The sequence below is a fragment of the Heterodontus francisci genome, chromosome 19 (genome assembly GCF_036365525.1).
Source record: "Heterodontus francisci isolate sHetFra1 chromosome 19, sHetFra1.hap1, whole genome shotgun sequence".
Lineage (NCBI taxonomy): Eukaryota > Metazoa > Chordata > Chondrichthyes > Heterodontiformes > Heterodontidae > Heterodontus > Heterodontus francisci.
This window is the reverse complement of record NC_090389.1, coordinates 92,413,242-92,439,806: the sequence shown is the minus strand read 5'-3', so window position 1 is coordinate 92,439,806 and position 26,565 is coordinate 92,413,242. Positions and strand designations below refer to the sequence as shown.

The 26,565-nt window shown below is 47.0% G+C and overlaps 1 protein-coding gene across 1 annotated transcript in view; it reads left to right on the top strand.

Annotated features, from left to right (window-relative positions):
* The window catches only part of LOC137380308 (mitochondrial-processing peptidase subunit beta-like), a 47,053-nt gene extending 21,513 nt beyond the window's left edge, over positions 1-25,540 (top strand). The window contains exons 6-13 of the mRNA XM_068052226.1: positions 3,684-3,763; positions 5,637-5,752; positions 9,311-9,454; positions 10,425-10,585; positions 11,126-11,211; positions 16,402-16,490; positions 23,054-23,129; positions 25,238-25,540. Coding sequence (XP_067908327.1) covers positions 3,684-3,763; positions 5,637-5,752; positions 9,311-9,454; positions 10,425-10,585; positions 11,126-11,211; positions 16,402-16,490; positions 23,054-23,129; positions 25,238-25,302 — 817 coding nt within the window. The 3' untranslated portion in view covers positions 25,303-25,540. The remainder of the gene's footprint in view (positions 1-3,683; positions 3,764-5,636; positions 5,753-9,310; positions 9,455-10,424; positions 10,586-11,125; positions 11,212-16,401; positions 16,491-23,053; positions 23,130-25,237) is intronic.
* The last annotated feature ends 1,025 nt before the right edge of the window (positions 25,541-26,565 follow it).

The window sequence follows — 26,565 nt, the reverse complement described above, 5'->3', positions numbered from 1 at the left end:
AACAATTATTCATTCCTGTCTGGCGCAAAAATAAAACCAGAAAGGTGGCTCAACCATGGCTTACAAATGAAATTAGGGATAGTATTAGATCCAAAGAGGAGGCTTATAAAATTGCCAGAAAAAGCAGCAAGTCTGAGGATTGGGAGCAATTTAGAATTCAGCAAAGGAGGACAAAGGTTGATTCAGCGGGGGAAAATAGACTATGAGAGTAAGCTTGCGGGGAACATAAAAACTGACTGTAAAAGCTTCTATAAATATGTGAAGAGAAAAAGATTAGTGAAGACAAATGTAGGTCCCTTACAGTCAGAAACGGGGGAAATTATAATGGGGAACAAAGAAATGGCAGAACAATTAAACACATACTTTGGTTCAGTCTTCACAAAGGAGGACACATATAACCTCCCAGAAATGTTAGGGAACCAAGGGTCTAATGAGAGGGAGGAACTGAAAGAAATCAGTATTAGTTAAAAAAAAAATAGTGCAAGGGAAATTAATGGGGTTAATGGCTGACAAATCCCCAGGGCCTGATAATCTACCTCCCAGAGTACGAAAGGAAGTGGCCCTGGAAATAATGGATACATGGCTACATTGGTGGTCATCTTCCAAAATTCTATAGACTGAAGCAGTTCCTACAGATTGGAGAGTGGCAAATGTAACCCCACTGTTTAAAAAAGGAGGGAGAGAAAAAACAGGGAATTACAGACCAGTTCGCTTTATATCAGTCGTGGGGAAAATGCTAGAGTCCATTATAAAGGATGTGATAGCAGAACACCTGGAAAGCATAAACTGGATTAGACAAAGTCAGCATGGGTTTACGAAAGGGAAATCATACTTAACAAATCTACTGGAGTTTTTTGAGGATGTAACTAGTAGAATAGATAAGGGAGAACCAGTGGATGTGGTGTATTTGGATTTTTAGAAGGCTTTTGATAAGGTCACACATAAGATGTTAGTGTGCGAAATTAAAGCACATGGGATTGGGGGTAATATACTGGCATGGATTGAGAATTGTTGACAGACAGGAAACAGAGAGTAGGAATAAACAGGTCTTTTTCTGGGTGGCCGGCAGTGACTAGTGGGGTACTGCAGGGATCAGTGCTTGGGCCCCAGCTATTCACAATATATGTTAGTGACTTGGATGAGGGAACTAAATATAACATTTCCAAATTTGCAGACAACACAAAGCTGGGGGGGGCGGGGGGGGTGGCGGATGTGAGCTGTGAGGAGGACGCAAAGAGACTCCAATGTGATTTGGACAAGTTGGGTGAGTGGGCAAATGCATGGCAGATGCAGTATAACGTGGATAAATGTGAGGTTATCCACTTTGGTTGTAAAAACAGAAAGGCAGATTATTATCTGGTGTTGGATTGGGAAAGGGGGCGGTACAACGAGACCTGGGTGTCCTTGTACAACAGTCGCTGAAAGCAAGCAGTTAGGAAGGCGAATGGAATGTTGGCCTTCATTACAAGAGGATTTGAGTACAGGAGCAAGGATATCTTACTGCAATTACACAGGGCCTTGGTGAGACCACATCTGGAGTATTGTGTGCAGTTTTGGTCTCCTTATCTGAGGAAGGATGTTCTAGCCATGGAGGTAGTGCAAAGAAGATTTACTAGGCTGATTCCTGGGATGGTGGGATTGACGTATGAGGAGAGATTGAGTCGACTAGGCCTATATTCACTAGAGTTGAGAAGAATGAGAGGGGATCTCATAGAAACCTATAAAATTCTAACAGGACTAGATAGGCTAGATGCAGTGAGGATGTTCCCGATGAATGGGGAGTCCAGAACCAGGGGTCACAGTCTCAGTATACGGGATATGCCATTTAGAACAGAGATGAGGAGAAAATTTCTTCACTGAGGTGGTGAACCTGTGGAATTCTCTACCGCAGAAGGCAGTGGAGGCCAAGTCAGTAAATATATTCAAAGAGGTGATAGATATATTAATGCCAAAGGGATCAAGGGATATGGGGAGAAAGCAGGAACAGGGTACTGAATTAGACGGTCAGTTATGATCTTTTTTGAATGGCGGAGCAGGCCCAAATGGCCTATTCCTATTTTTCTATGTTTCTGCCTAGTCTGGCCTGTTTATGGTTCTGACAAGGCCTAGCAAACACTCAGGTGAGGGATCGAGCCTGGAGCTTCTCTGCTTTGTGTGGCTCAGCTGTTCACTTGACCAGATTGCTGAACCTCACGAATGTGGTGGGGGGAATTGGGGAAATGTTTGCTGCTCAATCGATAAAGATGCTGGGCAGGGTCCTTTTGTGATGAGGTCTGATATAGTGTTCATATTGCCTTGGAAGTTGTTGCATTTGATTTTAACTCGTGAATTTGATTCAACATTTGCATTGCAATAAAATGCCCTGATCAAAGAACAAAGAAAATTACAGCACAGGAACAGGCCCTTCGGCCCTCCAAGCCTGCGCCGATCCAGATCCTCTATCTAAACCTGTCGCCTATTTTCTAAGGGTCTGTATCTCTTTGCTTCCTGCCCATTCATGTATCTGTCTAGATACATCTTAAAAGATGCTATCGTGCCCGCGTCTACCACCTCCGCTGGCAACGCGTTCCAGGCACCCACCACCCTCTGCGTAAAGAACTTTCCACGCATATCCCCCCTAAACTTTTCCCCTCTCACTTTGAACTCATGACCCCTAGTAATTGAATCCCCCACTCTGGGGGAAAAAGCTTCTTGCTATCAACCCTGTCTCTACCTCTCATGATTTTGTACACCTCAATCAGGTCCCCCCTCAACCTCCGTCTTACTAATGAAAATAATCCTAATCTACTCAACCTCTCTTCATAGCTAGCGCCCTCCATACCAGGCAACATCCTGGTGAACCTCCTCTGCACCCTCTCCAAAGCATCCACATCCTTTTAGTAATGTGGCGACCAGAACTGTACGCAGTATTCCAAATGTGGCCGAACCAAAGTCTTATACAACTGTAACATGACCTGCCAACTCTTGTACTCAATACCCCGTCCGATGAAGGAAAGCATGCCGTATGCCTTCTTGACCACTCTATTTACCTGCGTTGCCACCTTCAGGGAACAATGGACCTGAACACCCAAATCTCTCTGTACATCAATTTTCCCCAGGACTTTTCCATTTACTGTATACTTCACTCTTGAATTGGATCTTCCAAAATGCATCACCTTGCATTTGCCCTGATTGAACTCCATCTGCCATTTCTCTGCCCAACTCTCCAGTCTATCTATATTCTGCTGTATTCTCTGACAGTCCCCTTCACTATCTGCTACTCCACCAATCTTAGTGTCGTCTGCAAACTTGCTAATCAGTCCACCTATACTTTCCTCCAAATCATTAATGTATATCACAAACAACAGTGGTCCCAGCACGGATCCCTGTGGAACACCACTGGTCACACGTCTCCATTTTGAGAAACTCCCTTCCACTGCTACTCTCTGTCTCCTGTTGCCCAGTCAAGTGAGGAGGAAAGGCTAAGACCCTGTTTGATGAGCGTGTCCAGCACAAAAATAGATCTAATGTCACCCCACCAACATGCTTGCATCCTATTGGCACAAACTTTCCAGTCTCCCAGTGCCATTAGAACAATCCTTTTGCCAAACTGAGGTTTTAATGTTTGCAACCTGCCTTTGAACATTCTGATTAACTGGGATGATTGTTTCTTTTGATTAATGCATTTTCTTTTTTCCGTTAAGGTCTCTGAGTCACAGCAATCTTGTAGAGTTTATGACCAATCATTACAAAGCTCCCCGGATAGTTGTGGCTGCATCAGGAGGTGAGAAGTAACCCCAGCTGGAGTATTGTGTCCAGTTCTGGGCAGCATCCTTCAGGAAGAATGTCAAGGCCTTAAAGAGGATACAGAGGAGATTCACTAGAATGGTACCAGGGATGTGGGGCTTCAGTTCCATGGAGAGACTGGAGAAGCTGGAATTGTTCTCCTTAAAGCAAAGAAGGTTAAGGGGCGATTTAATAGAGGCATTCAAGTTTATGAAGGATTTTGATAGAGTAAATAAGGAGAAATTCTTTCCGCTAGCAGGAGGGTTGGCAACCAGAGGACACAGATTTAAGATAATTGGCAAGAAAAGATTGTAAATTAGAATATTGTTTACACAGTGAGTTGTTGTGATCTGGAATGCGCTGCCTGAAAGGGCAGTGGAAGCAGATTCACTATAACTTTCAAAAGGAAATTGGATAAATACTTGAAGGGGAAAAGTTCACAGGGCTATGGGGGAAGAGCAGGGGGAGTGGGACTAATTGGATAGTTCTTTCAAAGAGATGGTGCAGGTATGATGGGCGGCACAGTGGCGCAGTGGTTAGCACCGCAGCCTCACAGCTCCAGCGACCCAGGTTCAATTCTGGGTACTGCCTGTGTGGAGTTTGCAAGTTCTCCCTGTGTCTGCGTGGGTTTCCTCCGGGTGCTCCGGTTTCCTCCCACATGCCAAAGACTTGCAGGTTGATATGTAAATTGGCCATTATAAATTGCCCCTAGTACAGGTAGGTGGTAGGGAAATATAGGGACAGGTGGGGATGTGGTAGGAATATGGGATTAGTGTAGGATTAGTATAAATGGGTGGTTGATGGTCGGCACAGACTCGGTGGGCCGAAGGGCCTGTTTCAGTGCTGTATCTCAAAATAAAATAAAATAAATCAAAAATAAATAAAATAAAAATATTCTCTAATTGTATAATTACAGTGTAAAGTGTGTTACGACCAAGGCGGGAGGAGTGCACTGTCTTTTCTAGTTCCACTTCTCCACAGGTCACAACATATATTTAAATATTTACCCAGTTATAGATACAGTCAGTCACTGACTCTATTCTTTATCCCAGATAAAATACACCAACCAGGTTTCGTTAATAACCAGTAATGAAGTAAAGCATTAACACAGAGTGAAATATGGAAGTTCCCTTTTACCTTAGCCCCTCACACACGCGCACACTGAAAAAATAGAGATTTTCTGTAAAGCTCTGTTACAAAAAAGGAGAAAAAGAATACTTTGTCCAAATACTTGCTAATTCTGGAAGAAAAAAGAGAAGATATGGTTTTGGTTTGGCATCCCAAATACGCGTAGATGGCTGTCACTGGGATCTTTCTAGACAGTTCTTTTCGGGCCAAGTTGAAAATCAGTTTGGCAGGCTTTCCAGGAGAAATGCAGCAACAGTTTCTCTATTTCTTACACTTGATTCTCAGAGATGGAAGAAGGTGCTGATGGTAACTGCTCATGGCTGATTTTCTCCAACTGACTGTTCAAAGTGAAACCAAAACAATATCTCGAGTCAAGCTCCTGACTCCTATAAATCGTGACCTGTCACTTCTCTGTAAACATCTTCCCCAAGTCAAAAAGCCCCAGCTGGGTATTTATCTGAAGACAGGTGACTTCCAGTAAATGTTGTTTTCAAACAAGACTTCTCTGTCCATTCAATAACCCCAGTGAAAACACCATCCATGGAATCCTTTTCAGTTTTCCCAAATAAAACAATGTTAATAACTCTAAAATACTAATCCTCAAAATAAATACTTAACAAAAAATATAGAAGCACCATCATAACAAGTGGGGAAATTGCAGGGCTTGTGAAGTAACTGGAGTGTGTGGGATAATTACGATATCTGTGGGGTAATTACAGTGTATGCTGTCCTATCCCACTCAGGTATTCGACATGATGAGGTGGTGGGATTTGCTCGCCAGCACTTTGGGGGAATTTCCTTCAAGTACAAGAATGACGTGATCCCAGTACTTGCCCCGTGCCGTTTCACAGGAAGTCAGGTTAGTATCGGTGTGCCTTGTGGTGTCACTAACCGGTTAGTCTACTCTTCCATTAGCCTGTAGGGTCATTTCTCCTGTTCCCTGCCTAGAGTTGTACTGAGCCCTATGGAACAGAAAGATCCCAGGTTCCATCTGCACGCTGTGCCACATTAGCTGATTTAAGCAGAGGCAACAGTTGGGGCATTGCATTTGACCCCTGCCCTGGTTGAGGGAAATGCCAGCTAGTGTAAACTTTTCGATGAAAGAGAATGCAGCTAAAGAGACAGGCCTAGGCGGTCAGACTGAGAATAAGGTGGAAGCCCTGTTAGTGGGGGTGAGATCTCTGGGGAAGGGGTAAGGAGAATAACTACAGACCCCCAATCGGGAAGTGGGGTTGGACCCAGAATCATCTTGTAAAAGTAGGGAAAGGTGCACAGAAATAAGTGTGGAGAGGGGAATGAGCTTGGATTGGTTACTGGGGAGAGGGTAGGGAGCTACAATTGGTTACTGAGGAGAGGGTGGGAATACAGGATTGGTTACTGGCAAGAGGATGAGGAGGAGCTGGGATTGGTTACTGGAGAGAGGGTGAGGAGCCAGGATTGGTGACTGGGTTGAAGGGGGTGGGTGGGGAGAGCTGGGATTGCTTTTTTTATTCATTCATGGGATGTGGGCATCACTGGCTAGGCCAGCATTTATTGCCCATCCCTAATTGCCCTTGAGAAGATGGTGGTGAGCTGCCTTCTTGAACCGCTGCAGTCCATGTGGGGTAGGTACACCCATAGTGCTGTTAGGAAGGGAGTTCCAGGATTTTGACCCAGCGACAGTGCAGGAACAGCAATATTGCTCCAAGTTAGGATGGTGTGTGACTTGGAGGGGAACTTGCAGGTTCCCATGCATTTGCTGCCCTTGTCCTTCGAGGTGGTAGAGGTCGCGGGTTTGGAAGGTGCTGTCGAAGGAGCCTTGGTGCATTGCTGCAGTGCATCTTGTAGATGGTACACACTGCTGCCACTGTGCATCGGTGGTGGAGGGAGTGAATGTTTGTGGATGGAGTGCCAATCAAGCGGGCTGCTTTGTCCTGGATGGTGTCGAACTTCTTGATTGTTGTTGGAGCTGCAGCCATCCAGGCAAGTGGAGAGTATTCCATCATACTCCTGACTTGTGCATTGTAGATTGTGGACAGGCTCTGGGCAGTCAGGAGGTGAGTTACTCACCGCAGAATTCCTAGCCACTGTATTTATATGGCTACTGCAGTTCAGTTTCTGGTCAATGGTAACCCCAGGATGTTGATAGTGGGGGATTCAGTGATTGTAATGCCATTGAATGTCAAGGGAGTTGGTTAGATTCTCGCTTGCTGGAGATGGTCATTGCCTGGCACTTGTGTGGTGCAAATGTTACTTGCCACTTATCAGCCCAAGCCTGGATATTGTCCATGTCTTGCTGCATTTCTACATGGACTGCTTCAGTATCTGAGGAGTCACAAATGGTGCTGAACATTGTGCGATCATCAGCGAACATCCCCACTTCTGACCTTATGATTGAAGGAAGGTCATTGATGACGCAGCTGAAGATGGTTGGGCCTAGGGCACTACCCTGAGGAACTGCTGCAGTGATGTCCTGGAGCTGAGATGATTGACCTCCAACAACCACAACCATCTTCTTTTGCGCCAGTGTGACTCCAGCCAGCAAAGAGTTTTCCCCCGATTCCCATTGACTCCAGTTTTGCTTGGGCTCCATGATGCCAGACTCAGTCAAATGCTGCCTTTATGTCAAGGGCAGTCACTCTCACCTCACCTCTGGAGTTCAACTCTTTTGTCCATGTTTAGACCAAGGCTATAATGAGGTCAGGCGCCGAGTGGTCCTGGCAGAACCCAAACTGAACATCATTAAGCAGGTTATTGCTGAACAAGTGTCACTTAATAACACTGTCGACGGCACCTTCCATCACTTTACTGATGATCAAGAGTAGACTGGTGGGGCGGTAATTGACTGGGTTGGATTTGTCCTGCTTTTTGTGTACAAGACATGGTTACTGGGGAGTGGGTGAGTCCAATTATTCTAGAATGGAAGAGCTTTAAGGGAATTAATAAATTGAATGTGTAATCTTTTTGGACATTGAGGCAAGACCCAGAATCAGAGAAACTGCCTCAGGCTGAAGGTGCACGGAGAGCGTGGGTTTATCAGCATTGGACAGAGGGTGGGGAATGTGTGGAAAGGACGATCCGAGCAGCTCTGAGTGAGACTGATGTACCGGAGAATTAGGCCAACATTGGGGGATTGGGTTTTCCCATCTCTCGGGTGTGCATGGTCACTTCTGCACCTGCACCTTACTCATTCTCACGGCTGGTAGTCATCCAATCCTTTCTGTACAATGTGGACTTTGGGTGAGGGTAGAATCAGGCTCACACTGATGATCTTCACATAGAAAATAGGAGCAGGAGCAGTCCATTCGGCCCTTCGAGCCTGCTCCACCATTCATTTTCACCATGGCTGATCATCCAACTCAGTAGCCTGTTCCGGCTTTCACCCCATACCCTTTGATCCTTTTAGACCAAAGAGCTATATCTAACTCCTTTTTGAAAACATACAATGTTTTGGCCTCAACTGCTCTCTGTGGTAGTGAATTCCACAGGCTCACCACTCTCTGGGTGAAGAAATTTCTCCTCATCTCATTCCTGAAAGGTCTGCCCCATATCCTTAGACTATGACCGCTGGTTCTGGACTCCACCACTGGAAACATCCTTCCTGCATCTACCCTGTCGAGTCCTGTTAGAATTTGATAGGTTTCTATGAGATCCCCCCTCACTCTTCTGAACTCCAGCGAATATAATCCTAACCGACTCAATCTCTCCTCATACGTCAGTCCTGTCATCCCAGGAATCAGTCTGGTAAACCTTCGCTGCACTCCCTCTATAGCAAGAACATCCTTCCTCAGGTAAGGAGACCAAAACTGCACACAATATTCCACGTGTGGCCTCACCAAGGCCCTGTATAAATGCAGCCAGACATTGCTGCTCCTGTACTCAAATCCTCTCGCTATGAAGGCCAACATACCATTTGCCCTTTTTACTGCCTGTTGCACCTGCATGCTTACCTTCAGCGACCGGTGTACGAGAACACCCAGGTATCACTGCATATTCCCCTCTCTCAGTTTATAGCCATTCAGATAATCTGCCTTCCTGTTTTTGCTACCAAAGTGGATAACCTCACATTTATCCACATTATACTGCATCTGCCATGCATTTGCCCACTCACTCACCCTGAAGCCTCTCTGCATCCTCCTCACAACTCACCCTCCCACCCAGTTTTGTGTCATCTGCAAATTTGGAGAAATTACATTTAGTTCCCTCATCTAAATCATTAATATATATTGTGAATAGCTGGGGTCATAGCACCAAACCACTAGTCACTGCCTGCCATTCGGAAAAAGACCCATTTATCCCTACTCTTTGTTTCCTGTCTACCAACCAATTTTCTATTTCACTCACAGTTGCATACCCACTGTCACCCTGGCAATAGCCAGGGGTTTTGGTGCATGAAGTTGAAAACTTTTTTTTGTGACGTCCTTTTCCTTGGTTTCAGATTCTTGTGCGGGATGATGCTATGCCGTTGGCACACATTGCGGTTGCTGTGGAGGGAGTTGGATCGTCCAATCCTGACATGGTCCCTCTCTTGATTGCCAGTACACTCATTGGAAACTGGGACCGCACGTACGGGGGCGGCGCGGTAAGTAGCTGTGTACAAATGAGTAAGTGGGAGCCTCTGCTTTGTTCCTGGAGCTGGCAGCAGGATGCACTTTGAAACCCAAAGTCAGCTGCTCGTCACATTGGTGGTCTTTCATTCCACAAGCATCATGGGGATGGGTAATCACAGCCACATCTTCTCCGACCTGTCACAAGTGAAGGAAAGTCTCAATTTTATAATTCTCATCTTTGTTTTTAAATCGCTCCAAGGGCTCACCTTTCCCTATCTCTGTAACCTTCAGTTTTACAACCCTCTGAGATATGCAATCATCTAATCCTGGCCTCTTGAGCATTCCTGATTTTAATTGCTCCATCATTGGCAGTTGTGCCCTTAGCTGTCTGGGCTCTAAGCTCTGGATTCCCTCCTAAACCTCTCCACTTCTCAAACTCACTCTCCTCTTTTATGATGCTCCTTAAAACATGCCTTTTTGACCAAGTTCTTAGTTACCTGTCCTAAATATCTCCTTAGGTGGCTTAGGATCAAGTTTTGTTTGAAAATGCTTCTGTAAAGCACCTTGGGATGTTTTACTACATCAAAGGTGCTATAAAAGTACAAGTTATTGCAGAGTGTGGAATAGTGTTTGTAAAGTCCCTGATGGATCCTTGGAACAGACACAGTTATTTGATAACTGAAACAGTCAGGCCGCCAATACTCTTGGTGGATAATTGACCAGCCAGCCTGGCTCACTAATAAAACCTGAGTGAACTCAGTATCTAACCCCCGTGCTGTACCTGTCCTGGGAGTGTTTGATGGGGACAGTGTAGAGGGAGCTTTACTATGTATCTAACCCCGTGCTGTACCTGTCCTGGGAGTGTTTGATGGGGACAGTGTAGAGGGAGCTTTACTATGTATCTAACCCCGTGCTGTACCTGTCCTGGGAGTGTTTGATGGGGACAGTGTAGGCAGCAAATAATTACAGTCTTTATTTATTCCTCCTTTTTTGTCTCTGCAGAATCAGTCGAGTCGCTTGGCCCAGATTTCAGTTGAGAATAAGCTGGGCCACAGTTTCCAGTCCTTCAATACATGTTACTCTGACACAGGGCTCTGGGGGATACACCTGGTGTGTGATGGGCTGAGCATTGAAGACATGCTGCATTTTGCCCAGGGAGAATGGTGAGTGTTCTGGCTTTGGGGTGTCTGGACCCTCCAGTAACCACTACTATAATCTGATAACCCAAAGTGCCATGAAAATTTAAAGTTATCCGATAGTTCAAATTAAGCATTCTAAATAATGGAATTGTGGGAATTTAGTGCTAAGAATTCAAATGATCAAATACAATCTACTCCTTGTAACATGTCTAATGTTTGGTTCTGTTACATTAACTGCAGGTTTACAGTTTATCCAGTGGCTCGCTGACTGATCCAGAGCCGATCTCTCAGCTTCATGCAGTCTCTGCATTGACTGATCTTGGCTGGGAGAGCTCTGGGAGTTCTGCAATTTGTGAGCAGGAAAAGCAGTCGAGGTTCCCTTCTGATTACTGACCGCTCACTTCTGCTGGGAAATGCGTCCGTGACTCGGACTCGGGCAAAATCAGGCTGAGTCCCATCCACCACCCCGATGGGAGCCAGAATCCTGAGTGGGGGCAGGGTTGCTGGGGGAAATTTTGTGTTTCCCCATTTCCATTTTGACTGTTACCTGTTGTTTCTGTTCAGGATGCGCCTCTGCACGAGTGTGACTGACAGCGAGGTGACCAGAGCCAAAAATACACTGAAGACACATTTAGTCGCACAGTTGGACGGTAAGATGATAATGGGAGAAATTATGAACAACAGGAGGCCATTCAGCCCTTCAACCCTCTTTCATCATTGTATTAGATCATGACTGATCAGTATTTTATCTCTATTTTGCAATTGTGTGCAGTTTTGGTCTCCTTATCTGAGGAAAGATGTTCTTGTTATAGAGGGAGTGCAGCGAAGGTTTACCAGACTGATTCCTGGGATGGCGGGACTGACGTATGAGGAGAGATTGAGTCAGTTAGGATTATATTCGCTGGAGTTCAGAAGAGTGAGGGGGGATCTCATAGAAACCTATCAAATTCTAACAGGACTTGACAGGGTAGATGCAGGAAGGATGTTCCTGATGGTGGGGGAGTCCAGAATCAGGGGTCATAGTCTAAGGATACGGGGTAAACCTTTCAGGACTGAGATGAGGAGAAATTTCTTCACCCAGAGAGAGAGTGGAATTCACTACCACAGAAAGCAGTTGAGGCCAAAACATTGTATGTTTTCAATAAGGAGTTAGATATAGCTCTTGGGGCAAAAGGGATCAAAGGAAATGGAGGGAAAGCGGGAACAGGTTACTGAGTTGGATGATCAGCCATGATCATAATGAATGGTGGAGCAGGTTCGAAGGGCTGAATGGCCTACTCCTCCTATTTCTTATCTTTCACCTTTGTTCAATATCCCTTAATGCCATAAACCTAACCAAAAACTAATCAGTCTTAGTCTTGAAAGCTCAAGTTGACCCCCAACCTCCACAACCTTTTTGAGGGAGGGAGTTCCAGATTTTCACTCCCCTTTGTGTGAAGAAGTGCTTCCTGACATCACCCCTGAATGGCCTAGTTCTAATTTTAAGCATCTGCTGCCTTGTTCTGGACTCTCTCCACCAGAGGAAATAGTTTCTCTCTACCTATCCTATCAAATCCTTTTAACACATCCATCAGTTCACCCTTAAACTTCAAAACTCAGAGGAATACAAGCCAGGAAAATATTCCTCTCAACTTTTTTAGTTGTGGTATCATTCTGGTGTATCTGCACTGCACCCTTCCAAGGCCAGTTTATGCTTCCCAAGGTCCATACGAGATTCTGCTGTATAGGTTGAGAATGTTTCTCCTTTATTACTAACTTGCAGGTAATTATGCTTATTTCTGTGACATATTTTGCACGATGAGCGCTCTCTCTCTCTTCCCCCACCCCCCCACTCTGCACAGTGCATGGTGAGTTCCTTATTCAGTGTGCCCGAGACATACAGGCAGGAATCATTAGAATGGTTACAACACAGAAGCAAGCCATTTGGCTCATCATGTCTGTGCCGGCTTTCTGCAAGAACAACTCAGCTCGTCCCACTCCCGTGCCCTTTCCTCGTAGCCCTACAAATTTGTTTCCTTCAGATAATTAGCGAATTCCCTTTTGAAAGCCATGATTGAATCTGCCTCCACCACACACTCAGGCAGTGCATTCCAGATCCTAAACACGCGCTGTGTAAAAACGTGTTTCCTCATGTCGCAGTTGCTTTTGCCAATCACCTTAAATTGGTGTCCTCTGGTTCTCGATACTTCAGCCAATGGGAACAGTTTCTCCCTATCTAGTCTGTCAGGACCCCTCATGATTTTAAATCACCTCTATCAAATCTTCTCTCAGCCTTCTCTATGTAGAACAGCCCCAGCTTCTCCAATCTATCCTCGTAACTGAAGTCTGTCATCCCCGGAATCATTCTCATGAATCTTATCAGCACCCTCTCCAAAGCCTTCACATCCTTCCTAAAGTGTGGTGCCCAGATTGGACACATTGCTCCAGTTGATGTCAAACCAGTGTTTTATAAAAGTTCCCCATAACTTCCTTATTTTTGTACTCTTTGCCTCTAAAGTCCAGGATCCCATATGCCTTTTTAACTGCTTTCTCAACCTGCCCTACTACCTTCAATGATTTATGTATATACCCCCAGGTCCCTCTGCTCCTGCACCACTTTAGAATTGTGCCCTTTATTTTACATTGTCTTTCCTCATTCTTCCGACCAAAATGTATCACTTCACATTTCATCTTCCATGTGTCTGCCCCATTCCACCAGCCTGCCTTAGTCCTCTTGCAGTCTATCACTATCCTCCTCACAGTTCACAATACTTCCTAGTTTTGTGTCATCTGCAAATTTTGAAATTGTGCTCTGCAAACCCATCATCATCTCAATCAAGAAAAGCAGTTGTCCCAACACCAAGCCCTGGGGAACCCCACCATATACCTTCCTCCAGTCTGAAAAACAACCATTCACCACTACTCACTGTTTCTTGTCACTGAGCCAGCTTCATATCCCTGCTGCTACTGTCCCTTTTATTCCATGGGCTTTAACTTTGCTGACAAGCCTGTTATGTGGCACTTTATCAAATGCCTTTTGGAAGTCCATGTACACCACATCAGCCACATTACTCTCATCAACTCCCTCTGTTACCTCATCAAAAAACTCAATCAAATTAGTTAAATATGATTTGCCCTTAACAAATCCGTGCTGGCTTTCCTTAATTAATTCACATTTGTCCAAGTGACAAATTATGATTTCGAAAAGCTTTCCCTCCCCTGAGGTTAAACTGACTGGCCTGTAGTTGCTGGGTTTATCTTTGCACCCTGTTTTGAACAAAGGTGTAACATTTCCAATTCTCGAGTCCACTGCCACCACCCCTGCATCTAAGGAGGATTGGAAGATTATGGCCAGTGCCATCCCAATTTCCACTCTTACTTCCCTCGGTACCTTCGGATACATCTGATCCAGTCCTGGTGACTTATCAACTTTAAGTACAGCCAGCCTTTCCAAAACATCCTCTTTATCAAGGTTTAGCCCATCCAGTGTCTCTACCTCCTTTCACTTTGGCAGCATCTTCCTTAGGAAAGATGGATGCAAAGTAGTTCAGCCATGCCCTCTGCCTCCATTTGTAAATTACCTTTTTGGTCCCTAATTGACCCCACTTCTCCGTTTACCACGTTTTTACTATTTATTTGCCTTTCAAAGACTTTTGGATTCCCTTTTATGTTGGCTTTCAGTCTCATCCCCTTCGCCCTATATTTTCTTCTCTCATTTCTTTTTTCACTTCCCCTCTGAGCTTTCTATATTCAGCCTGGTTCTCATTTGTATTATCCACCTGGCTTCTGACACACACCCTTTTTCTGCTTCATCTTACTCTCTATACAGGGAGATAGCATACAGGGAGCTCTGGCATTGTTTGTCCCACCTTTTGCCCTTGTGGGAATGTACCTCGACTTCACCCAAACCATCTCCTCTTTAAAGGCAGCGCATTGTTTCATTACAGTTTTGCCTGCCAATCTTTGATTCCAATTTACCTGGGCCAGATCCATTCACACACCATTGAAATTGGCCCTCCCCTAATTATCTTTACTCTAGATTGCTCCTTGTCATAGCTAACTTAAACCTTGTGATACTGTGGTTACTGTCCCCTAAATGTTCCCCGACTGACCCTTGATCCATTTGACCCACCTCATTCCCCAGAACCAGATCCAGCAATGCCTCCTTCCTCGTTGGTATGGAAACAGACTGATGTAGAAAATTCTCCTGAACTGACTTCAGAAACTCTTTCCCCCTCTCTGCCCTTTACACTCGGGTGGCACAGTGGCGCATTGGTTAGCACCGCAGCCTCACAGCTCCAGCGACCCGGGTTCAGTTCTGGGTACTGCCTGCGTGGAGTTTGCAAGTTCTCCCTGTGACCACGTGGGTTTTCTCCGGGTGCTCCGGTTTCCTCCCAAATGCCAAAGACTTGCAGGTTGATAGGTAAATTGGCCATTGTAAATTGCCCCTAGTGTAGGTAGGTGGTAGGGGAATTGTGGGGATGTGGTAGGTAATATGGGATTAATGTAGGATTAGTATAAAATGGGTGGTTGATGGTAGGCACAGACTCGATGGGCTGAAGGGGCTGTTTCAGTGCTGTAGCTCTCTATGACTATTACTATTCCAGGATTATTAAAGTCCTCCATTATAATTACCAGATAGTTCTTGCATCTCTCTATAATTTCTTTGCTAATTTGTTATCTTTCCCACTAGTTGGTGGCCTATAGAATACACCCAATAGTGTAATGATACCTGTATTGTTTCTTAACTCTGACCAAATAGATTCCGTCCTTGACCTCCTGTGTGCTTGTGCTATGTGTGGTTGCCAGTTTGTTCTGCATAAGCTGCACTCCATCGGACCTGCTGATTGGAGCATGCTAATTGGCCTCAGTGCCCCAGCTAATGGAGAAGTTCAGCCAGGGTTCCTGCGCCTTATTGGATGGTGGGGTGCAATAAACACAATTGGGCACAGCTGAGATTCCAATCCACTGACACTCGGGATTGAATTTTATGAGGCCTCCGGTGTCATGGTGGGAGGCCCGGAAAATTTCTTCCGGGAGAGGTCCACCATCACCCCCGATGCCGAGAAGGCCGCGCCGTATTTTACCGGCGGCGGTGAGGCCTTGGTGCAGCCCACCCGTCGCCAAGCAGTGGTGCCGCCTTTTCAGTCTCAAAATGAAGTTTAAAAAGATGCAAATCACCTTGTCTCGGCGGCCATGCCATGCCCATATTACGGGCACCAGCTGGAGGTCCAGTGTCTTTCCGAGGCGTGACATTGGGGTGGGGTTTGGGGGGGTGCACAGGGCAGTGAAATCTTCAGGTTGGGAGGGTTGTGGGAGCAGGGAAAAGCACACCGATTGGTTGTGGGATGGTGAAAAGGGGTTGAGGGTCAAATGTTCTGAAGGTGGGGAGGGGGTTAACGGTTAATTGAAAAATTGGTTTTCCGGGGTGTAGGTAATTTTATTTATTGAGAACTCATTGGGGGGTTGGACAGGGGATGCAAAGTTTGATTAAAATGTTATTTCTATTATTAGTGCGGCGGGATCTTTAAACATTTAAATTTACATGAAGGGGTTGAAACCCTTTAAAAATGGCGCCAGCCGCTGTTCCTCTATGTCATCAGGGGCGGCCGTTCCACCCCCTCCATTTAAAGGCCGCAACTCCCCCCTCGCGTGAAATATCGCGGGGGCTCAGCCACGGTACACCCGCGCCTGAAGTCCGCTGAGATCCGAGCGCACCGCTGCAATTTGCAGTGCGCTCATAAATTTCAGCCCTCACTGTCCAAACTAATCAAACTTTGCATCCCCTCTCCGACACAGTAAACAGCTGGTTAGATGGTGTAGCAGAGGGCACTGCTCACTGACATACACTTTGTTCACAGGCACCACACCAACATGTGCGGACATTGGGCGCCAGGTCCTCAGTTATGGCCGACGAATCTCATTGGCAGAGTGGAACGCCAGGATCGATGTATGTATGACTGCTGAATAATGATGTCCATTTCTCAGTAACCAGCTGGGCTGCAGCCAGTTATTAACAAATTAGAATTAGAACATTACAGCGCAGTACAGGCCCTTCGGCCCTCGATGTTGCGCCGACCTGTGAAACCATCTGACCTACACTATTCCATTTTCATCCATATGTCTATCCAATGACCACTTAAATGCCCTTAAAGTTGGCGAGTCTACTACTGTTGCAGGCAGGGCGTTCCACGCCCCTACTACTCTCTGAGTAAAGAAACTACCTCTCACATCTGTCCTATATCTATCACCCCTCAACTTAAAGCTATGTCCCCTCGTGTTTGCCATCACCATCCGAGGAAAAAGACTCTCACTATCCACCCTATCTAACACTCTGATTATCTTATATGTCTCTATTAAGTCACCTCTCCTCCTCCTCCTTTCCAACGAAAACAACCTCAAGTCCCTCAGCCTTTACTCGTAAGACCTTCCCTCCATACCAGGCAACATCCTAGTAAATCTCCTCTGCACCCTTTCCAAAGCTTCCACATCCTTCCTATAATGCGGTGACCAGAACTGCACGCAATACTCCAGGTGCGGCCTCACCAGAGTTTTGTACAGCTGCAGCATGACTTCGTGGCTCCGAAACTCGATTCCCGTACTAATAAAAGCTAACACACCATATGCCTTCTTAACAGCCCTATTAACCTGGGTAGCAACCTTCAGGGATTTATGTACCTGGACACCAAGATCTCTCTGCTCATCTACACTACCAAGAATCTTCCCATTAGCCCAGTACTCTGCATTCCTGTTACTCCTTCCAAAGTGAATCACCTCACACTTTTCCGCATTAAACTCCATTTGCCATCTCTCAGCCCAGCTCTGCAGCCTATCTATGTCCCTCTGTACCCTACAACATCCTTCGGCACTATCCACAACTCCACCGACCTTCATGTCATCCGCAAATTTACTAACCCACCCTTCTACACCCTCTTCCAGGTCATTTAGAAAAATGACAAACAGCAGTGGCCCCAAAACAGATCCTTGCGGTACACCACTAGTAACTAAACTCCAGGATGAACATTTGCCATCAACCACCACCCTCAGTCTTCTTTCAGCTAGCCAATTTCTGATCCAAAGCTCTAAATCACCTTCAACCCCATACTACCGTATTTTCTGCAATAGCCTACCGTGGGGAACCTTATCAAATGCCTTACTGAAATCACCACATCCACTGCTTTACCCTCATCCACCTGTTTGGTCACCTTCTCGAAAAACTCAATAAGGTTTGTGAGGCACGACCTACCCTTCACAAAACCGTGCTGACTATCGCTAATGAACTTATTCTTTTCAAGATGATTATAAATCCTATCTCTTATAACCTTTTCCAACATTTTACCCACAACCGAAGTAAGGCTCACAGGTCTATAATTACCAGGGCTGTCTCTACTCCCCTTCTTGAACAAGGGGACAACATTTGCTATCCTCCAGTCTTCCGGCACTATTCCTGTCGACAATGACGACATAAAGATCAAGGACAAAGGCTCTGCAATCTCCTCCCTGGCTTCCCAGAGAATCCTAGGATAAATCCCATCTGGCCCAGGGGACTTATCTATTTTCACACCTTCCAAAATTGCTAACACCTCCTCCTTGTGAACCTCAATCCCATCTAGCCTAGTCGTCTGAATCTCAGTATTCTCCTCGACGACATTTTCTTTCTCTACTGTAAATACTGACGAAAAATATTCATTTAACGCTTCCCCTATCTCCTCTGATTCCACACACAACTTCCCACTACTATCCTTGATTGGCCCTAATCTAACTCTAGTCATTCTTTTATTCCTGATATACCTGTAGAAAGCCTTAGGGTTTTCCTTGATCCTATCCGTCAGTGACTTCTCGTGTCCTCTCCTTGCTCTTCTTAGCTCTCCCTTTAGATCCTTCCTGGCTAGCTTGTAACTCTCAAGCGCCCTAACTGAGCCTTCACGTCTCATCCTAACATAAGCCGCCTTCTTCCTCTTGACAAGCGCTTCAACTTCTTTAGTAAACCACGGCTCCCTCGCTCGACAACTTCCTCCCTGCCTGACAGGTACATTCTTATCAAGGACACGCAGTAGCTGCTCCTTGAATAAGCTCCACATTTCAATAGTGCCCATCCCCTGCAGTTTCCTTCCCCATCCTACGCATCCTAAATCTTGCCTAATCGCATCATAATTTCCTTTCCCCCAGCTATAATTCTTGCCCTGCGGTATATACCTGTCCCTGCCCATCGCTAAGGTAAACCTAACCGAATTGTGATCACTATCACCAAAGTGCTCACCTACATCTAAATCTTAACACCTGGCCGGGTTCATTACCCAGTACCAAATCCAATGTGGCATCGCCCCTGGTTGGCCTGTCTACATACTGTGTCAGGAAACCCTCCTGCACACACTGGACAAAAACTAACCCATCTAAAGTACTCGAACTATAGTATTTCCAGTCAATATTTGGAAAGTTAAAGTCCCCCATAACAACTACCCTGTTACTCTCGCCCCTGTCGAGAATCATCTTCGCTATCCTTTCCTCTACATCTCTGGTACTATTCGGAGGTCTATAGAAAACTCCCAACAGGGTGACCTCTGCTCTCCTGTTTCTAACCTCGGCCCATACTACCTCAGTAGACGAGTCCTCAAACGTCCTTTCTGCCGCTGTAATACTCTCCTTGATTAACAATGCCACAGCCCCCCCCCCACCCCCCCTTTTACCATCTTCTCTTTTCTTACTGAAACATCTAAATCCCGGAACCTGCAACATCCATTCCTGCCCCTGCTCTGCCCATGTCTCCGAAATGGCCACAACATCGAGATCCCAGGTACCAGCCCATGCTGCAAGCTCACCCACCTTATTCCGGATGCTCCTGGCGTTGAAGTAGACACACTTTAAACCAAGTTCTTGCTTGACAGTGCCCTCTTGCGTCCTTGTAACCTTATCCCTGACCTCACTACTCTCAACATCCTGTACACTGGAACTACAATTTAGGTTCCCATTCCCCTGCTGAATTAGTTTAAACCCCCCCGAAGAGCACGAGCAAATCTCCCCCCCCCCCCCCCCCCCCGCCCCCCCAGGATATTGGTACCCCTCTGGTTCAGGTGAAGACCATCCTGTTTGTCGAGGTCCCACCTACCCCAGAAAGAGCCCCAATTATCCAGGAAACCAAAACCCTCCCTCCTACACCATCCCTGCAGCCACGTGTTCAACTCCTCTCTCTCCCTATTCCTCACTTCGCTAGCACGTGGCACGGGCAACAACCCAGAGATAACAACTCTGTTTGTTCTCGCTCTAAGCTTCCACCCTAGCTCCCTGAATTTCTGCCTTAAATCCCCATCTCTCTTCCTTCCTATGTCGTTGGTGCCTATGTGGTCCACGACTTGGGGCTGCTCCCCCTCCCCCTTAAGGATCTCAAAAACACGATCCGAGACATCACGAACCCTGGCACCTGGGAGGCAACACACCAACCGTGAGTCTCTCTCGTTCCCACAGAACCTCCTATCTGTTCCCCTAACTATGGAGTCCCCAATGACTAATGCTCTGCTCCTCTTCCCCCTTCCCTTCTGAGCAACAGGGACAGACTCTGTGCCAGAGACCTGCACCCCATTGCTTACCCCTGGTAAGTCGTCCCCCGCAACAGTATCCAAAACGGTATACCTGTTGTTGAGGGAAACGGCCACAGGGGATCCCTGCACTGCCTGCTGGTTCCCTCTCCTTCCCCTGACGGTAACCCATCTACCTACTTCTTTTACCTGAGGTGTGACTACCTCCCCTTAACTCCTCTCAATAAACCCCTCCGCCTCCCTAATGATCCGATGTTCATCCAGCTCCAGTTCCCTAATGCGGTTCTCGAGGAGCTGGAGTTGGGGAAAGACTTACCCAATCAGAGCCAGCAAATAGCATGTCGAGTAAAATGTCATGATGTCCTGAAATCAAAAATAGGGACTGTACCCCAGTGAGAGTCAGTGTGTGTGGAATTGTACCCCAGTGAGAGTCAGTGTGTGTGGAACTGTATCCCAGTGAGAGTCAGTGTGTGTGGAATTGTACCCCAGTGAGAGTCAGTGTGTGTGGAACTGCAACCCAGTGAGAGTCAGTGTGTGTGGAACTGTACCCCAGTGAGAGTCAGTGTGTGTGGAACTGCAACCCAGTGAGAGCCAGTGTGTGTGGAACTGCAACCCAGTGAGAGTCAGTGTGTGTGGAACTGCAACCCAGTGAGAGTCAGTGTGTGTGGAACTGCAACCCAGTGAGAGTCAGTGTGTGTGGAACTGCAACCCAGTGAGAGTCAGTGTGTGTGGAACTGTACCCCAGTGAGAGTCAGTGTGTGTGGAATTGTACCCCAGTGAGAGTCAGTGTGTGTGGAATTGTACCCCAGTGAGAGTCAGTGTGTGTGGAACTGTATCCCAGTGAGAGTCAGTGTGTGTGGAACTGTACCCCATTGAGAATCAGTGCGTGTGGAGCTGTACCCCAGTGAGAGTCAGTGTGTGTGGAACTGTACCCCAGTGAGAGTCAGTGTGTGTGGAATTGTACCCCAGTGAGAGTCGTTGTGTGTGGAACTGTACCCCAGTGAGAGTCAGTGTGTGTGGAGCTGTACCCCAGTGAGAGTCAGTGTGTGTGGAACTGTACCCCAGTGAGAGTCAGTGTGTGTGGAACTGTACCCCAGTGAGAGTCAGTGTGTGTGGAACTGTACCCCAGTGAGAGTCAGTGTGTGTGGAACTGTACCCCAGTAGAGTCAGTGCGTGTGGAACTGTACCCCAGTGAGAGTCAGTGGGTGTGGAAATGTACCCCAGTGAGAGTCAGTGTGTGTGGAACTGTACCCCAGTGAGAGTCCGTGTGTGCAACTGTACCCCAGTGAGAGTCAGTGCGTGTGGCACTGTACCCCATTGAGAGTCAGTGGGTGTGGAAATGTATCCCAGTGAGAGTCAGTGGTCAGTGCATGTGAAACTGTACCTCAGTGAGAGTCAGTGTGTGGAACTGTAGCCCAGTGAGAGTCAGTGTGTGTGGAACTGTATCCCAGTTAGAGTCAGTGCGTGTGGAACTGTACCCCAGTGACAGTCAGTGCGTGTGGAACTGTATCCCAGTGAGAGTCTGTGCAAGTGGAAATGTACCCCAGTGAGAGTCAGTGCGTGTGGAACTGTACCCCAGTGAGAGTCAGTGCGTGTGGAATTGTACCCCAGTGAGAGTCTGTGTGGAACTGTCGCCCAGTGAGAGTCAGTGTGTGTAGAACTGTACCCCAGTGAGAGTCAGTGTGTGTGGAACTGTACCCCAGTGAGAGTCAGTGTGTGTCGAACTGTAACCCAGTGAGAGTCAGTGTGTGTGGAACTGTACCCCAGTGAGAGTCAGTGTGTGTGGAACTGTAGCCCAGTGAGAGTCAGTGTGTGTGGAACTGTTTCCCAGTGAGAGTCACTGTGTGTGGAACTGTACCCCAGTGAGAGTCACTGTGTGTGGAACTGTACCCCAGTGAGAATCAGTGCGTGTGGAACTGTACCCCAGTGAGAATCAGTGCGTGTGGAACTGTATCCCAGTGCGAGTCAGTGGGTGTGGAACTGTCGCCCAGTGCGAGTCAGTGCGTGTGGAACTGGACCCCAGTGAGAGTCAGTGTGTGTGGAGCTGTATCCCAGTGAGAGTCAGTGTGTGGGGAACTGTATCCCAGTGAGAGTCAGTGCGTGTGGAACTGTATCCCAGTGAGAGTCTGTGCAAGTGGAAATGTACCCCAGTGAGAGTCAGTGCGTGTGGAACTGTACCCCAGTGAGAGTCAGTGCGTGTGGAATTGTACCCCAGTGAGAGTCTGTGTGGAACTGTCGCCCAGTGAGAGTCAGTGTGTGTAGAACTGTACCCCAGTGAGAGTCAGTGTGTGTGGAACTGTACCCCAGTGAGAGTCAGTGTGTGTCGAACTGTAACCCAGTGAGAGTCAGTGTGTGTGGAACTGTACCCCAGTGAGAGTCAGTGTGTGTGGAACTGTAGCCCAGTGAGAGTCAGTGTGTGTGGAACTGTTTCCCAGTGAGAGTCACTGTGTGTGGAACTGTACCCCAGTGAGAGTCACTGTGTGTGGAACTGTACCCCAGTGAGAGTCAGTGTGTGTGGAACTGTACCCCAGTGAGAGTCAGTGTGTGTGGAACTGTACCCCAGTGAGAGTCAGTGTGTGTGGAACTGTTCCCCAGTGAGAGTCAGTGTGTGTGGAACTGTACCCCAGTGAGAGTCAGTGTGTGTGGAACTGTACCCCAGTGAGAGTCAGTGTGTGTGGAACTGTACCCCAGTGAGAGTCAGTGTGTGTGGAACTGTACCCCAGTGAGAGTCAATGTGTGTGGAACTGTACCCCAGTGAGAGTCAGTGTGTGTGGAACTGTACCCCAGTGAGAGTCAGTGTGTGTGGAACTGTACCCCAGTGAGAGTCAGTGTGTGTGGAACTGTACCCCAGTGAGAGTTGCATCTTCAGTCGAGATTTAAGTGCTGCATCTAAGTTGGCCATTCTCATGCTGGGATTGTCCCTTCGCTCCCCCTTCTGTTCTATTCTGTGTAATTCTGATTGTGTCTTTTCCTGTCACAGGCTATTGACGCCCAAGTGCTGCGTGACGTTTGTACCCGTTACATCTACGACAAGTGTCCTGCCATTGCAGCAGTCGGTAAGTTAAATCCTTTCATTGAGCGGTTATTCCACGGTCACAGATCATCGCCCATGTGCTTTCGTGTTAGATTAGATTAGAGATACAGCACTGAAACAGGCCCTTCGGCCCACCGAGTCTGTGCCGACCATCAACCACCCATTTATACTAATCCTACACTAATCCCATATTCCTACCAAACATCCTGACCTGTCCCTATATTTCCCTACCACCTACCTATACTAGTGACAATTTATAATGGCCAATTTACCTATTAACCTGCAAGTCTTTTGGCTTGTGGGAGGAAACCGGAGCACCCGGAGAAAACCCACGCAGACACAGGGAGAACTTGCAAACTCCACACAGGCAGTACCCAGAATCGAACCCGGGTCCCTGGAGCTGTGAGGCTGCGGTGCTAACCACTGCGCCACTGTGCCGCCCTGTTTGTGTGTGTTGGTGTATTTGGTCGAGGAGGAGCTATGGTAAAGGGCCAGGTCCTCAAATGTTGAATGGCAGAGTATGTGTTTTAAAAGCTGGAGGAGTGTGGAGAGGAGCAACGATTACAAAGCATAAGTGATGGAAAATCCTGTGATCCAGGGCATGCTATGGGCATGGGAGAGTATCCTTTTACACAATCCCTGTATTCTGGAGTGATCCTGTACACATTCCCTTTATTCTGGAGCGATCCTATACACAGTCCCTGTATTCTGGAGTGATCCTGTACACAGTCCCTGTATTCTGGAGCGATCCTGTACACAGTCCCTGTATTCTGGAGCGATCCTGTACACAGTCCCTGTATTCTGGAGCGATCCTGTGCACATTCCCTGTATTCTGGAGCGATCCTATACACAGTCCCTGTATTCTGGAGTGATCCTGTGCACAGTCCCTGTATTCTGGAGTGATCCTGTGCACAGTCCCTGTATTCTGGAGTGATCCTGTGCACAGTCCCTGTATTCTGGAGTGATCCTGTGCACAGTCCCTGTATTCTGGAGTGATCCTGTGCACAGTCCCTGTATTCTGGAGTGATCCTGTGCACAGTCCCTGTATTCTGGAGTGATCCTGTGCACAGTCCCTGTATTCTGGAGTGATCCTGTGCACAGTCCCTGTATTCTGGAGTGATCCTGTGCACAGTCCCTGTATTCTGGAGCGATCCTGTGCACAGTCCCTGTATTCTGGAGCGATCCTGTGCACAGTCCCTGTATTCTGGAGCGATCCTGTACACAGTCCCTGTATTCTGAAGCGATACTGTACACAGTCCCTGTATTCTGGAGCGATCCTGTACACAGTCCCTGTATTCTGGAGCGATCCTGTACACAGTCCCTGTATTCTGGAGCGATCCTGTGCACAGTCCCTGTATTCTGGAGCGATCCTGTACACATTCCCTGTATTCTGGAGTGATCCTGTACACAGTCCCTGTATTCTGGAGCGATCCTGTACACATTCCCTGTATTCTGGAGTGATCCTGTACACAGTCCCTGTATTCTGGAGCGATCCTGTGCACATTCCCTGTATTCTGGAGCGATCCTGTACACAGTCCCTGTATTCTGGAGCGATCCTGTACACAGTCCCTGTATTCTGGAGCGATCCTGTGCACATTCCCTGTATTCTGGAGCGATCCTGTGCACATTCCCTGTATTCTGGAGCGATCCTGTACACAGTCCCTGTATTCTGGACTTGTTGCATTCAGGTGTATTTGTTTCAGGATTATTTGTTGAGTTTATTTTTACTGAAACATTCTTTCTCAAAGGCATCTGACTTGCTCTGGAAGAGGGTTAATGTCTCCTTGCTGGGGGCTGTGGTGTGGTGAACGGCCTGTCCCGGGCCGGGCAGTGAACGGGGGTTTTCCAGGCCGGTCGGTGGAGGCTCTTCTTTCCTCCTTCGTTGGTAACTCCTCTCTCATTCTTGCTTTTGCTCCATCAACAATGTGTGGGCGAATCTCGCATTCCCTATACAGGACTCAAACACAGAGGTTCCCAGTTCTTTCAGCGAGTGTCTGTAACTACAATTATAGAATGACAGCACAGTGACAATCCTGGGTCTCTGCTATTACCACTTATTGATACTCCCTTCCCTGCCAGTGGCACATTCTGTTTGTTCATTCACTGATTGATGTTTTCTGTCTCTGGCAGGTCCGATTGAGCAGTTACCAGATTATAACAGGATTCGGAGCGCCATGTACTGGCTTCGTCTGTGAGTCAGGTCCAGAAGCAATGACGATTGGGGAGTTCCTGCTTTGGGCCCTCTGTATCGGCAATGGGAGGGGGTGGGGCCAATCTCACCCACTCATTTTGTATTATTGGCTTTGTTCTGTATTTTGAAATGGTGGAAAACTTATTTGAAATGTGGAAGATTGATTAAACTGAGAATCTTAACCCAACTGTACAGAACATTAATCATGAAAAGTTCAATTAAAGCTGTCTGTCTAACTGAAAGTTGGGTTGTGCTGCATTGACCACAACAGAATTCATTACCAAAGCTTGATTTTTTTTTACTGGTGGGTGTTGTAAGGAAATTGATGTCTTCACGTTGGAGTTTAGCTATGAGGAAAGATTTGATCGGCTAGGGTTGTTTTCCTTAGAACAGCGGAGGCTGAGGGGTGATTTAATTGAGGTGTACAAAATTATGAGGGGCCTAGATAGAGTAGACAGGAAGGACCTGTTTCCCATAGTGGAGAGGTGAGTTACCAGGGGGCACAGATTTAAGGTGATTGGTAGAAGGATTAGAGGGGACATGAGGAAAAACTTTTTCACCAAGAGGGTGGTGGGGTCTGAAATTCACTGGCAGGAACGGTGGTGAAGGCAGAAACCCTCAATTCTTTTAAAAGGTACCTGGACCTGCACCTGAAGTGCTGTAACCAGCAAGGCTATGGACCAGGTGCTGGAAGGTGGCATTAGATTGGGCAGCTAGTTTTTTTCTGGTCGGCACGGATACGACAGGCTGAATGGCCTCCTTTGGTGCTGTAATTTTTCTATGGTTCTATGGAAGGTGCAGGGGAAAGCCCAATAGAATAATGCGACATAGACTCTGCAGCAGGACTGAGAGGGGTCCCTCACTGCATTTTCTAAACACAGTCTGCATTGGGGGGACTCTGGAAATGCCACAAACTTGCTGTTTAATCTCTGTGCAGAATGCATCCTGGATCAGTCATTGATTGGTTACAGCACAGAAGGAGGCCATTCAGCCTGTCGTGTCTGAAGGAGCAATTCACTCTTAACCTCAATATAAGGATAGGCATTGTAAATTTGAGATGTTGGAGGGCTAACAGTCAATATGGGTGAATGAATAGATGACGTGTGAGTCACAGAGTGATTTATGGCTGGGAAGGAGGTCATTCAGCCCATCATGTCCATGCCAGTTCTCCACGGAGCAATTCAGTCAGTCCCACTCCTCCGCTCAATCCCCATACCCCTGCGAGTTTAATTCCTTCAAATGCCCATCCAACTGCCTTTTGAAATGA